Source organism: Loxodonta africana, chromosome 20 (assembly GCF_030014295.1).
Source record: "Loxodonta africana isolate mLoxAfr1 chromosome 20, mLoxAfr1.hap2, whole genome shotgun sequence".
In the NCBI taxonomy this organism is placed as follows: domain Eukaryota; kingdom Metazoa; phylum Chordata; class Mammalia; order Proboscidea; family Elephantidae; genus Loxodonta; species Loxodonta africana.
The window spans coordinates 48,359,039-48,373,062 of NC_087361.1; the positions used below are offsets into that span (position 1 = coordinate 48,359,039).

General features: G+C 41.2%; 1 protein-coding gene across 4 annotated transcripts in view; it reads right to left on the minus strand.

Moving 5' to 3' along the window:
* APP (amyloid beta precursor protein) overlaps positions 1–14,024 on the minus strand; it is a 295,049-nt gene that overhangs the window by 14,298 nt on the left and 266,727 nt on the right. For 2 of the 4 annotated variants that reach the window (XM_064273133.1, XM_064273131.1), the window contains one exon: positions 5,988–6,041. The exons of the other annotated variants lie outside the window; for them this stretch is intronic. In XM_064273133.1, coding sequence (XP_064129203.1) covers positions 5,988–6,041 — 54 coding nt within the window. The remainder of the gene's footprint in view (positions 1–5,987; positions 6,042–14,024) is intronic. 4 annotated transcript variants of the gene reach the window in all.

The following is a 14,024-nucleotide window of genomic DNA, read 5'->3' on the forward strand; positions in this document are numbered from 1 at the left end:
ATTTATTTGGGAAAGTGTTCTAGTTATAAATACAGAATGTAGCTGGTTTGCCTGCTGAAGAAACAGTTGGGGTCTATAATTTTTGAAGATGCTTCTTTGGGACTAGCAGAATTTATAACTTCTAACTCTTCATTCTCTATAAATTGCTATATGAATCCCGTACAACAGTTTTAATGAATTTCATTATTCAAGTCATAATTTGAAGCTCAAAAACTAAAAGCAAAGTCATTTTTTAAACAAAAATGACAGTATGAATAGAGCATCCATTTCCATGTCACAGCATTTAAATATAAAATATCAGAATTTTGTAAGGAAAAGTGGTCTTAAAATCATCTCCTCGATGGTATTCCCTCCAATGGGCAGACTCTCAGCTCTTCCTTAAACAGAGATGAATGTATCAGTTTGGCTCCATCTTCAGAGAGTTTTATCTACTAGAATAGCCTTTGTTTTATCAAGCCAAAATCAGTTTCCCTGCAACTTCCACCCTTGGAGTCAGGTTCTACACAGACTAAGCCCTGGAACAAGTTTCAGACACCTAAGGAGAGGTGTCACGTGCCTGCTGCTTCTTCTCTTACTTGATCTACGCACTCCCAGTTCCTTCATCCTCCAGAGCACCTGATTTCTTGCTCCTGGTTTAATCAGTCTGACCATCAAATCTCAAGGTACTGTGAAACTTGTCACACACCTTGCTGAAATTGAAAAGCACAATGTTCACAGCTGCTGGTCCAACAGCGGAGCGTATCCAAAGAGGAAATGAGGACAGCTTGACAAGACCTAGTGAAGCCATGTTGGTGCTGACATATCACTGACTGCCTGTCCAATTGCTCAGTAAGCTTCCAGTTACTAACCTATCCAGAAACTGACCCTAAAGCAACATCAGCCTACACCTGGTTTGCAGGGTGTGAAGCTATTTTCTTCCCCTTCTACCTGTCAGAACTACGTTTTCTTATCCCGATTTCCTAGACCTTCCTTTCTCAGAGTTCCAAAAAGATCTTGGGAAGTGGTTCTATGATTTCTCCCTCAAGTTTGCTTAGCCTGTGATTTGTCTGGGTCATAGGGACTTGGACTTAGCTAGAGAGGGGTGGTGGTTTTAAAATAACGTCTACACATTTGTTGACATTCCTCCCTTCTAGAGGTGGAACTTAGTTCCCTTCCCTTGAGTGTGGGCTGGATACAGTGACTTATTGCTAATGAATAAAACGTGGTGGAAGTGATGATGTGTGACTTTTGAGAGTAGGTCATAAAAGGCACTGCAGCTTCCTTCTTACTTTCTCTTGGTTCACTTGGTCTGGGTAAAGCCAGTTGCCATATTGTGAGGACACTCAAGCAGCCCTATACAGAGATTCACATCGTGAGGTACTTGATGGCTCCTGACAGGAGGTAGCCAGGAACTGAGGACTCCTGCCAACAGCCATGTGAATGAGCCATCTTGGAAATCAGCCCCAGTCAAGCCATCAGATGAACCCAGTTCTGGTTGATGTCTTTAATGCAACCTTATGAGATACTCTGAGGCAGAACCACCTAACTAAGCCATGAAATCCTGACCTATAGAAACTATAGGAAACTAATGCTTGTTGTTTTAGGCTGCTAAGTTTTGTGGTTACTGGTTACATACCAGTAGCTAACTAATACAAAGGGCTAGTGCTTTCTTCTCTCATCTTGATCTACCGAGGGCTCTAATATTTTCTTTTCAGAAGATCATCCTCTTCAATAAAGACAGTAAAGACAAGCACTGAGTTGAACAGTTTCCCTTGCTCGCATCTCTTAACTCTTCTCTCTTCACTGACCTTCCGCCCCCACATCTGGAGCTGCAGGGCTATCTCTAAACTTACCTGTTTTCTTGCTTTAAAATTGTTATTAGCATTTTCTCCCTACAAGTTTCAACCCATTCTGACCTCTATGTTTCCTGACATTAATTTTTATACAGTCGTGATGCTAAAGCTCTTTTTGTGTATATATTTTGATCTTTCTACAAGCCCTCTTAAAATTTGAGACCCTTGGATAACCACTGTGATTTCTGTAGTACCTTCGCCAATAGGACCTAGTAATACAAGAATTAAAATTACATTTCTGAGATATTTAAAAGCTCTCTTGACCAGTCCTCCCTTTTAGAATTGTGGGACCGTATGGCTACAGTGAAAACTGACTAAAGATTGAGCTTTCTACTCAGATTTTTAATAAGCCTGTGGTGTTTCTGGAAGTATCCTGAGAATATTTTTGATGGTCAAATACTTAAAAAAAAAAAAAGAATTCAAATTTATGTAATAAGTCAGAATGATGGATAATTAATGTTCACCAGCTTGACAGTTTGAGAGACTCTCAGGAGAAATAGCTCTGTTAGCTCATTTTTATTTAGCAGGTATTGTCATTTAGTGAAAAGAGTTTCGATATATAAAGCAAAGCTCAGTAGAAGGGGAAAGAAACTAATATGCTTGCTTGTAAGGGAATATCATCAACAATAAGCTGATATGCATGCAATGAAATGTGATGGGTAGTTTTAAATAAATTGTAGTGACCTTTGTTTACAGGCTTACCAGAGGGCTTCTAAGTTGTGCTGCGTTCATTGCAAGCCCTGGTGACTTTAGTTCTGTTTTCCCCTAAGTCATGAGGTGTGAGGACAGCTTCTTGTACATTTGGGAACTAAGGGAGGTAAGTCTTTCACCGCAGCTCATACATAGCCTGGGGTCTCCTTTATTAGGACTGGAGAAGAGTAGTAATAAATTATAATGGAATGGGTAGCTTTCCACTCCACGTGAAGAGCGCGCTAACGTATTTTACTTCTTTATTCTTGTTAAATGGTGTAAAGGTGTTTTCAGAGTCTGTATTTTTTTTGGAAATAAGCCAAAAGGTGTAACCGTAATGGCCACTCTGGCTCATCCTACTTTGGCCAGAAATCACCACTGAAATTACCATGTTCCCTACTTGAACCTACACTGAAGAAGTTATAATGCCCTGGTTATTCAGGGAAATAATTTTCCTTAGTCATGATTACACAGAAATGGGCGGGGGGTGGGATGCGGGGGAGAGACCTTAAAAAAAAAAATACACCTTTCCTTACTTGTTTCACAGTAAGAGAAAAATCGTATTGTATGATTTCATTTGTATAACAATCCAGAAATATCCAGAATAGGCAAATCCACAGAGACGGAAAGTATATTAGTTGTAGCCAGGGGCTGGGAGAAGGAGGGAATGGCAGATAAACAATTATTCAAAGATGAAGGCATCATTGGAACGCTGGGGTATGACAGTGCTGGGAGGGGTTTCTAAGTCTGGAAAGTCTACAGGTATAATTAGGCATCTTAGACTCAAATGTGTGATCTCATAATGTGTCACGACAAAGAACCGAAAGGAATGCTACAAAACACAGGGAAATTAGCCCAAGTGCTTGAGAGACACACCTTGACAGACGTGCAAAAATAGAGCGGGTCTATGTCTTACTACATATCTAGTAAACACAGGTATTCATAAACATATCTTAACTAGACTCTTCCTCATTTAATATCCGAGCATCCATTCCCTCATATGGCCCGTCATTTGTTGGGGTAACCCAAGCCTCGTATAAGAAAGAAATCTTGGCCAAGATCATTCTCTCATCTGTATCTGGAGAAAACGCCAAACTGTGTTCCTCAAAACTTCCAAAACCTCTCTCGAAGCTTACCTTCAGCAAGTGTCCTGGATAACACACCCCTTGGTCATGCCTCCCTCTTCTCGCACCACAGAGCGTGGTGGTTTGCACTTTATGTTGCTTCATATTTCCCTAGGAAACCCTGGTGGCATAGTGTTTAAGAGTTATAGCTGCTACCCAAAGGTCAGCAGTTCAAATCCACCAGGTGCTCCTTGGAAACCCTACGGGGCCATTCTATTCTGTCCGATAGGGTCGCTATGAGTCGGAATCGACTCAGTGGCAACGGGTGTATTTCCCTACTTTCCCAATTCCACCTCACTTTTACAAATATGCCAACTGTATTCCTTCTACTGTATCTCAAGCTCTTGACAGCAAGGACCTTACCGTTTAATTTCTTTCAATCCTCCACAGCGTTGAGTACACTGATCTTTGCGAAATATCAAAATGAAATAATGTGCACCTAGAAGAGTTTTTCATGCTACTGCTGCAACAAAGATTTTAGGTTGCTATTCACTGCCTATGTAATACCTCTAGCTATTGTCTAGCTAGTCCCTTAAAACAGGTCAATTCTGTTTAAAAACTCTAGGAAACATATGCCCTTCTCATATTAGAATTGAGTAAAAAAGGAAAAAATCTACTTTGGTGGTATCACCCTCCCCAGAGATTTCTATAGGAGCCTGTAGGCCCACCTTGTAGGAACTTAATAAATTCAGTTAGATGAGTGCTTTTAAATCACATATTATGCTTACATATGTATCCCTTCCTTTAAAAATAAAGGAGGAAGCACCATGAAGAAAATCGCAAGGCAAATGACCATTCTCTGAGCCGGTCTGGGCTGCAGTTGGAACAGTACTAACCCTCAGCCTTGGGCCCCACCAGCTGGCTGAGCAGGATCGGAATGCCAACTGCTGGCTCCTTGAAATTCACTATGTGACAGAGGCAATAAGGAGGATGCTTTTTTTTTAGGAGGCCCAATCTGTCTCCAACTTAACGATAATTTATGTTTCCTTTAACAGCCCTACAGACATTCATAGCAACTAGATCAGCTATCAAGACGTGTCACTCCACTGTCTCTGTTGCCACTGCTAATCACAGCACAAGGCATGAAGACGCCGCCAGGCAGACTCTCAGAGTTGTCATCGGTGACTCCGGTTGGAAGGCAGACGTGGCTCGAACCTGCACTGGACTCAAGAGAGGCAAAGCTTAATCCTGGCCCCCCTGCTGCCTCTGTATCTAGGAGCCAAGGTTGACCTCTGTGTGTTGATATCTTCAAGTGAGGTTAATTCTGTGTTCCTTGACCACTGCACAGGGACATTATGAGGATAAGAAGAGACTAAATCTCGGAAGATACAAGCTGTTGTCGGCAGTTTCCCTGAATACACAGATTTACCAATTTGTTAACTTCCCACCCCTGCTTGATTCACTGACAACACTGGGTGCTACTCACTGGCCAACACTGTGCAGATAATGGCATGTGGGCGCTTGTGTTGTGCTGTGATACAGTTATTCTTAAAACTAAAAGCCAAATACAGAACAAACGTGTTTCTTCTTAATGCCTGGGAAACCACAAAAAGAAGTGTCTATTTTGGTGTTAATGGGATTTGTAAGCAATGTGAAAAAATAAAGGGTTTGTGGGCAAAATTATGCATATGCATCTGCTGTGGTAACAGCCACGCATCGGGAATAAGCACAGGCAACCCAAAAGGGAAAAAAAGTAAACATTTCCGGGTCTAGAGATACCCCAATTCTGGTATTTTTAGGAAATCAGGTCTCCCTTGGTTATCGACTGAAGTTTGAGCCCAGCTGAGAAAGAAAAGAACCCATCTGGATACCAAACAAGAAAGGAAAGAAGTGATAGGCTGGCATTGACTGAGTTGCCACCGTGCAGAGTCTGAATCAGTATGGGCTTCCCTTTTCTAAGGACAAGTTCTCTACAATTCCCTACTTTACAAAAAAAAAAGAAAAGCTGGAAGGAGTCTCTTACTGTTTCAAAGTGAAAGGTCAGACACACACACACAAAAGGGTTACTTAATTAGGAACTTGGGAAACAAAGTGTAAGAAAACACAAAAGGGGAATTAAAAAACGTTAGCTTTCCATGGTCATTGCAACTTCCATTTCCCAGGATTTATAATTTAAAGAGGCTCACTGAACCAAAAGGTTGGCAGTTCGAATCCACCAGCCGCTCCTTGGAAGCCCTATGGGGCAATTCTACTTTTTGTCCTATAGGGTCGCTAAGAGTTGGAACTGACTCAGCGGCCATGGGTTTGGTTCACTTTTATCAGGAAGGGAGGAGGTGGCGCCTGGTCAAGGTCAAGCTCAAGCACAGGATGCTGACAGGTAGAAGTTGAGCGATTCAGATACCTGGTCGAGTGGTCAGTCCTCGGTCGGCAGCAGGGCGGGCGTCAACAGGCTCAACTGGGCACAGGTGGCAAGATGCACAGAAAGCAAACGAGACAAATCGAGACGGTAAGTTGTGGCTCCGGGACACAGAGCAAGGAAAAGCATTTGCAATCAACAAGTTACAAAAAAGGAGCAGCTGGAAAAGAACCAGTGAGTTAATCCCAGACATAAAGGGGTAGGCGGGGCACCACTTCCAAAGGTTTATGGCCATTTAGGGGTCAATCCGCAGCCTTAGCATTCTAATAAAAATGGTCACCAGGAGCCCCACTGACATCGAAGAAGAGGGTTGGAAAGTGTGGCTTTTTCTCTCAGCTAGTTTAGAGACAGTTTCTTGGCTTTTGATTAGAAATGAAAATATATTACACCCAGCCCAGCAGAAAACCTTAAGGAGACCTCCTTTTTACCACTGTACATTCTTATCTTACTTTACAGTTAATTAACTAGCAAAGGACTTGGTTAGATCTCCAGGGGAAATGCAAGTAAGAATTTATCAGGGAAGTTTCACCACATAATTTGCCGTTTCGTGAATCAAATTTGTCTCTAGACTGAGGGCAAAAGAGGTCAATCTGTGAGTTTCTCGCCTTTGTTTCTTGAGGCTGGTTTCTGTTGGAGAGATGACACACAGTTGATATGTGTGAAATGTGAATAGTTTCTTCCATTACTTGTCAACATGAATAATTTTCCCTTTGTGTGTATTCTGGGTCTGATCCAAAGGAAGCAGGAATGAAGCGTTATAGACGGCACAACGTGGCCAACTCTGCTCACCGTTATCTGGAATTTCCAAAAGACTTCTGACTCTCAAAGAGTTATTTCCTTGAATTTATACTGGGCTTCGAAGACACAAGTGATGGAGAGAGAAACAAAGCTGTTAGGGTAAAGAAGGCATCGGGGCAAATGCAGGCAACGGAGGGGGAGAAGCCCCTTAGGGAAGGCCCCCGGTGATGAAAAGGTTAAGACAGTAGGAAAAAGAGAGCACAGGTGTTAACAAGAAGGCAAGGTGTGCTCCATGGGATGGCAACTGGATCAGCGACTTCCACAAAACCACAGAGCTTCCTGAATCACATGGGGTGGGCATTCAAAAGTGGCAGGAGAAGCCCAAATCGATTTTGAATGCCACACACCGGCAGGAACGGTGAAAGGAAGAAAGCCACAGCTCGCCAAGTATTTAAATAGGAGGAGAAAATAATGTTTCTGGGTGCGCTAAGAAATTTGGAGGAATCCGAAAGAGAAAAAGAAATGCTGAGTGAAATAAGTCATCCACGAAAGGAGGAATACTGTCTGATCTCACTTGTATGGAATACCTAGAACAGGCAAAGTATAGCGATTAAAGTTTATTAGCAGTTACCCGGGGCCGGAGGGAGAGAGGAAGGGAGAGTCACCATTTAGGAAGCACTGAGTTTCTGTTTATGGGGATGGGAAGTTCAGCAAATGGATACTGGTGGTGGCAGCACAACGTGATTAATGTGACGGGTGTCACTGAACCGTACATGTGAAAAATGCTGACTTGGCACGTGTGTTATCTATATATTTACAACAATTAAAAAAAAGAGAAAATTGGTTTGGTCCTTTACAGTGCAGAGACTGGCAGCATGGTGGAGAAGGCAGGGGGGTGGAGGCGTTGCCTGCCCTCGTATCCACCCCAGACTCCAACGTTTACAATGTAGGAGACCTTGGGCAAATGGCCACTTCTACAGCTGTACTTATAACTACAGTGAGGAGGAAATTAAGATATATTTAAAAACCTGTTTTAAAAACTTCCAATACTATAACTGGATTCATTAAATAGCCTATATATTGAATATTCTCTAACAACTATGGCTGCAAGTTAGGAGCCCTGGTGGCACAGTGGTTAAGAGCTATGGCTGCCAACCAAAAGGTTGGCAGTTCGAATCCATCAGCTGCTTCTTGGAAACCTAGGGGCAGTTCTACCCTGTCCTATACTATCATTACGAGTTGGAGCTGACTTAATGGCACCTAACAGTAACAACATTGCTGCAAAGGATCTCCAGTACTTGTCTATAAGAATTAAGGCACAACTCTGCAACTCACAGATACACTAAAAAAATGAAGTATAGTTTCTCTATAACTCATCTTTTTTCCCCCACCTGAAACAATGTATACCTGTTAAAAACCCGTTGCCATCGAGTTGATTCCGACTCATAGCTACCCTACAGAACAGAACAGAACTGCCCCAAGTGTTTCAAAGAAGCACCTGGTGGATTCGAACTGCCGGCCTTTTGGTTAGCGGCCAAGCTCTTAACCGCAACGCCACCAGGGTTTCTGCAACAACATACGGTGAGTGACTTTATGACTCTGTAAAAATGGGGTTAATGGGAGGATTATTGTGCTTCCTGAGAATTTCCCGATGATGGTGCTTCAGTTGTGGGTTAAGAACACAGCAAACCACACTCAAAGAACAAACAAGTACCAGAAGTGGTAATCATATAAATCAACAGGTAAATCATTAGTATATGTATTCGACTCTAAGGTTTCTGTTAGCTATATTTTTACAATTAAAGAAATAGAAAAAGAAAACAACAACAAATATACCAGAGAACAACTCTGCAAATACATACAGTCTTACAAGAACTTGTTGTGTCTCTTTAAATATGTATTATTTATACATATGTATTCCATATACAGAGGCAGACAACTGGCCACAGAGACACTCTACTCGGGTGTCCACTGATCCTACGCTGACCTTGAGGCTGGTCTCCTCAGGCAGTAATGAAGGAACAGAACACAGACTGCTGCTAATGACTCAAAGGCTTCCACCAGTTCATTTCACGGTCCACGAGAACAACTCTTCTCTAATGTTACCTTCACTTTGTTTTAGCCACTTACTTAGGTTTTGTGGATCTGAAATCCAAAAAGAATAAAAATTCCTGAAGGCCAGCTGCAGCTGTGCAGGAGGCTATACTACTGGAGAACTGTGTTTATCTTTTCAACGTAATTAAAAGACTGCCTGGGCATCTGACCTTCCTTCTAGCTGTGACTAATTATTCTCAAGAAAAACACCACATTTCTGGTAGGCATTTGAAGCTCTGGTGATAAGAACTGCCAGGACAATGAAAGGAAATCCTTTGAGAATTTTAGATATTTTCAATAGCTCTGTGTGTACGTGCATGTGTGTGTAAAAAGAGAGATTAACAAGAAATCTGATTCTGGGGACAGGCAGAGGGAAGAGGAGAAGTGAGACTTTAGGATTATATGCTTACAGGGCTTGGTATATTCAGTAACTTTAAGGATACATTATTTGGGCCAAATGGGTGAATCTCCTCGACACAGGCTGGTAAGTTTCTCTGATAGGATACTGATTCCCTTAAAAAAAAAAAAGCTACCAGTTGACACGAACTATGTTGCTATGATCTGAACAGGTTTCAGTGGAGCTTCCAGGCTAAGGCTAACTAGGAAGAAAGGCCTAGTAATCTACTGCCAAAAATCAGCCAATGAAAAGCCTATGAATCAGAATGGCCTGATCCATAAACGGTCATGGACATGATGCAGGGCTGGGCAGCTAACAATACTCATGAACAGCTAACAAAAATTAACAGCAGAGACCTTGCAACGAGCTTTTCATGCAGTCTCATTTAATGCTCAAATCGTATCTTCGAGTTAGGGACTAATGTCACCCTTGTTTTACCGATTAGGAAGCAGCCAGAGGAGCTAAGTAACTTGCCCACCATCTCACAGCAGAGCTGGAATTTCGATTCAGATACATGTCATCCAGGAGGGTGGGGTAGTCCCACCTGTGGGATGTGGGGAGTGTGGAGGTGTTTTTTGTCATCATTATGACTAGGGAAAAGGAGTCCTATGAGGTTTTAGCGCGTGGGGGGCAGGGATGATGCCTGATGCTCTGCATGGGCAATCCCACACAATTGAAAATTGTTCTGCATCCTATGTGATTTTCTCATTTCCAGAACCTAATGCAATTGCAAAGAGAAACACAAAGCATTCTTACAGTTTTAATGTGAGCGGAATTTTCTAGGAACATACCACTGGGTAAACTGAGGAAAGAATGGATTATTCACAGCTTTACCAAGAGTTATTCACTATTGTTGAAAATCACGTCCCTGCTGCTGCTGCTGCTGCTGCTCACAGAATCTGAATCACCAAAAGAGGCCTCTATTTTGTTAGGTGCCGTTGAGTCGATTCCAACTCACAGCGACCCTATGGACAACAGGGAAACACTGCTCAGTCCTGCACCATCCTCATCTGCATCTGTCACATCCATACAGGGGCAAACACCTGACGATGCCATTGTTTCTACTACTAGCTGGGTCAGAGCACTTAATGTACTGTAACATAAAAATTATAAATTATGTCCAATACATTGACTTCCGCCTCTAAACTTTGCCAGTCAATTTTATTTAAAGATTGTTAAGGAGGCTTTTAAAAACATGTTATAAAAGGGGTGTTGGGTCTGACAGTGTTGTGAACCACAACTCAAGAACCTAAGGTCTTAGATACTATTGTTTCCCAATACTTTTACATAAGACTTTGCTGTTTATCAATAACAGATCTTTATTTAGCAAGAATAATGCCAGCTCTTTGGATGAAGCCAAGGTAACGTAACAGCTGCATTGGGTCAAGGACCCAGAGGCACTAAGGACTGTGCCCAGCTGGGCATCTTGGCAATACCAAGGGCTTTGGGTGCCAAGTACAGATTGTCTCCAAGGGCTGATGCTAAAACGTGTTTTGTTAGGAATCTAAACATCCAAACCCAAAGGCCACAGGCCATTCCCAGAGCCCACTTCAGAGTAGAATGCATTGCTCTGTGGTATCTCCGTATTGTTTTGGTATTGGCCTTCCAAAAACTGATCACTCTGGGGAAACCCATTAGAGCTAATTCAGTCTTTTTCTTTGGATTATTTGGTGAGAGAGGAAAAAAATTCACATCTTTTACTAATGTCTTTTAACCTGGCTGAGACTTCGCTGTTTCTTACTTGATTTGGGGGAATTGTAACATGCTCAGCTTCTAAGCAAAATGTCAGAGATTTGAGTCTGCCCAGAGGCACCTCAAAAGAAATGCATGTCACTCTACTTTCAAAAAATCAGCCATCAAAAACGCTATAGAGCTCAGTTCTACTCTGACACACATGGAGTCACCATGACTCGGGCCCCTGACTGGATTGCAACTGGCCTGTCTGGTTAAGGTTCGGGGAGCAGGAAAACAGTGGAAATGTTGAGGATAGGATTAGGGTTTAGAAGGGTAAAGTGTCAAACCTCTGGGTTTCAGGAAACTGCTTTGGTAAAATAGTTTCTTTCTGTATTTCTACTTAAAAGGAACAATCAGTATCAGTCAACTTTTTTTTTTTTTTTCTTAAACAAAATGGATCAGTTTAGCTACTATTTAAAATTTTTAATAAGAGCAGAATGCTCAACAGAAGACGCATAAACTTGGAGCATATAAGGGCAGATTTATTTATTTAACTGTTGGTTTTATTTCTAATACCGATGTGGTGAATGTAAAGTTAAATCTACCTCATCAGAGTCAACAAGGAAATAAACAGATTAATATGCCACAAAAAAGCAGTTATTAATAGTGTGAGAAAGTAAAGGGAAAATCTGAAATTCAGGAAATGTGATGCCTTCTACCATTATATGAAATGCGTTGCTGTTCTATATCACGGTATGTGGCACCAAACTCATTGCATTCCACTGAAGTTGCTAAATGTGTCAAGTCGACTCAGGTCGCTAAATGTGTCGAATTGGTTTCCAGAAGAGTTAAAACTGACAAGGGCCTTGAGGGACTTTTATTTCTTTAGACTCTATATGGTCTGTATTTCTCAAGGATTCACAATATTTAAAGAAAATATCAAGGAACACAACCCTACACAGAAATCTCTCTAAATTAACCTCACTCTGCTGCTAAATTACCTTTGTTTTTGGTCACTAAATCCTTTTCCATCAACTTTACCATAGATCCATTTTAATTTCTAGGTCCTATTATTTGTGTGTGACCATAAAAAGGATTTAGGAAGGCTGAAATTTATTTTATCCTCTGTTCCAAAATCAATACATAATGGGAGCATTTTATCAGGTAGAAACTGTACATTTGAAAGACAAGTGAAAATGTCTTAAATTTTGAGACATTGACAGGAAGGAAACATAAATTATAACTTTAGAATCACGTTAGAGATAAATGCGTTTTCAAAGGCAGAAGTCATTTTAAATATTATAGAGTACAATCTAGATATTTAAATTTTTTCCAGGAATAGTTGAGACTCAGACGTAAGTGACAAATTTACATTGAACATTGAATCTGGCAGAAAGGGAAAAAAGGAAGTTACTTTTCTACCAAGGAAGGTTTGTTAGGGTTCAGAGATGTTGCCTATTTTCCTCTCAGTTTAACACCCTACATTCTAAACCACCACTCCTCTTTCGTGTGCCGTACTGGGGTGGCTCGTGTGCTGTTGTGATGCAGGAAGCTATGCCACCAGTATTTCAAATACCAGCAGGGTCACCTATGGTGGACAGGTTTCAGTGGAACTTCCAGACTAAGACAGATAATGAAGAAGGACCTAGTAGTCTACTTCTAAAACAACTGGTCAGTGAAAACCTTACGAATAGCAGCAGAACATTGTGTGATATAGTGCTAGAAGAAGAGTCCCTCAAGTTGGAAGGCACTCAAAATATGACTGGGGAAGAGTTGCCTCCTCAAAGGAGAGTTGACATTAATGATGCGGATGGAATCAAGCTTTTGGGACCTGCATTTGCTGATGTGGCACTACTCAAAATGAGAAGAACCAGCTGCAAACGTTCGTTAATAATCAGAACATAGAATGTATGAATCATGAATCTTGGAAAATCAGAAGTCATCAGAAATGAAATGGAACACATGATGATCAATATCCTAGGCATTAGTGAGCTGAAAGGACTGGTACTGGTCATCATGAATTGGGCAATCATATGGTTTACTATGTTGGGAATGACAAATTGAAGTGGAATGGTGTCACGCTGTGAGTGGTAGGATAGTATTCATCTGCCTACAAGGAAGATGAGTTAATACAACTATTATTCAAATTTACCTACCAACCATTAAGTCAAAGATGAAACTGGAGACTTTTACCAACTTCTGCAATCTGAAATTGATCAAAAATGCAATCAAGATGGATGATAGTTACTGGTGATTGGAACGCCAAAGTTGGAAACAAAGAAAGATCAGTAGTTGGCAAATATGGTCTCGGTGATAGAAACGACGCCAGAGATTGCATGATAGAAATTTGCAAGACCAATGACTTATTCACTGCAAATATATTTTTTTAACAGCATAAACGTTGACTATGCATGTGGACTTCACTGGATGAAATACATCGGAATCAAACTGACTACATCTGTGGAAAGAGACATTGGAGAAGCTCAGTGTCATCAGTCAGAACAAGGCCAGGAGCCGACTGTGGAACAAGACCATCAATTGCTCACATGCAAGTTCAAGTTGAAACCAAAGAAAATTAAAACAAGTACACAAGAGCCAAAGTAGGCCTTGAGTATATCCCACTTGAATTTAGAGAGCATCTCCAAAACAGATTTAATGCACTGAACACTAATGACTGAATACCACACAAGTTGTGGAATGTTATCAAGGACATCATACTTGAAGAAAGCAAAAGCTCACTAAAAAGGCAGAAAAAAAGAAAAGACCAAAATGGATGTCAGAAAGGACTCTGAAACTTACTCCTGAAAGCAGACTAGCTAAAGCAAACAGAAGAAATGACGTGAAAGAGCTGAACAAAAGATTTCAAAGGGCAGCTCGAGAAGACAAAGTATTATAATGAAAAACAAAGGCCTGGAGTTAGAAAACTCCTGGAGTTAAAAAACCAAAAGGGAAGAACTTGTTTCACATTTCTCAAGCTGAAAGAACTGAAGAAAAAATTCAAGCCAAGAGTTGCAGTACTTAAGGATTCTACAGGAAAATATCAAATGACGCAGGAAGCATCAAAAGAAGATGAAAGGAATACACAGAGTCATTGTACCAAAAAGAACTGGTTGACGTTC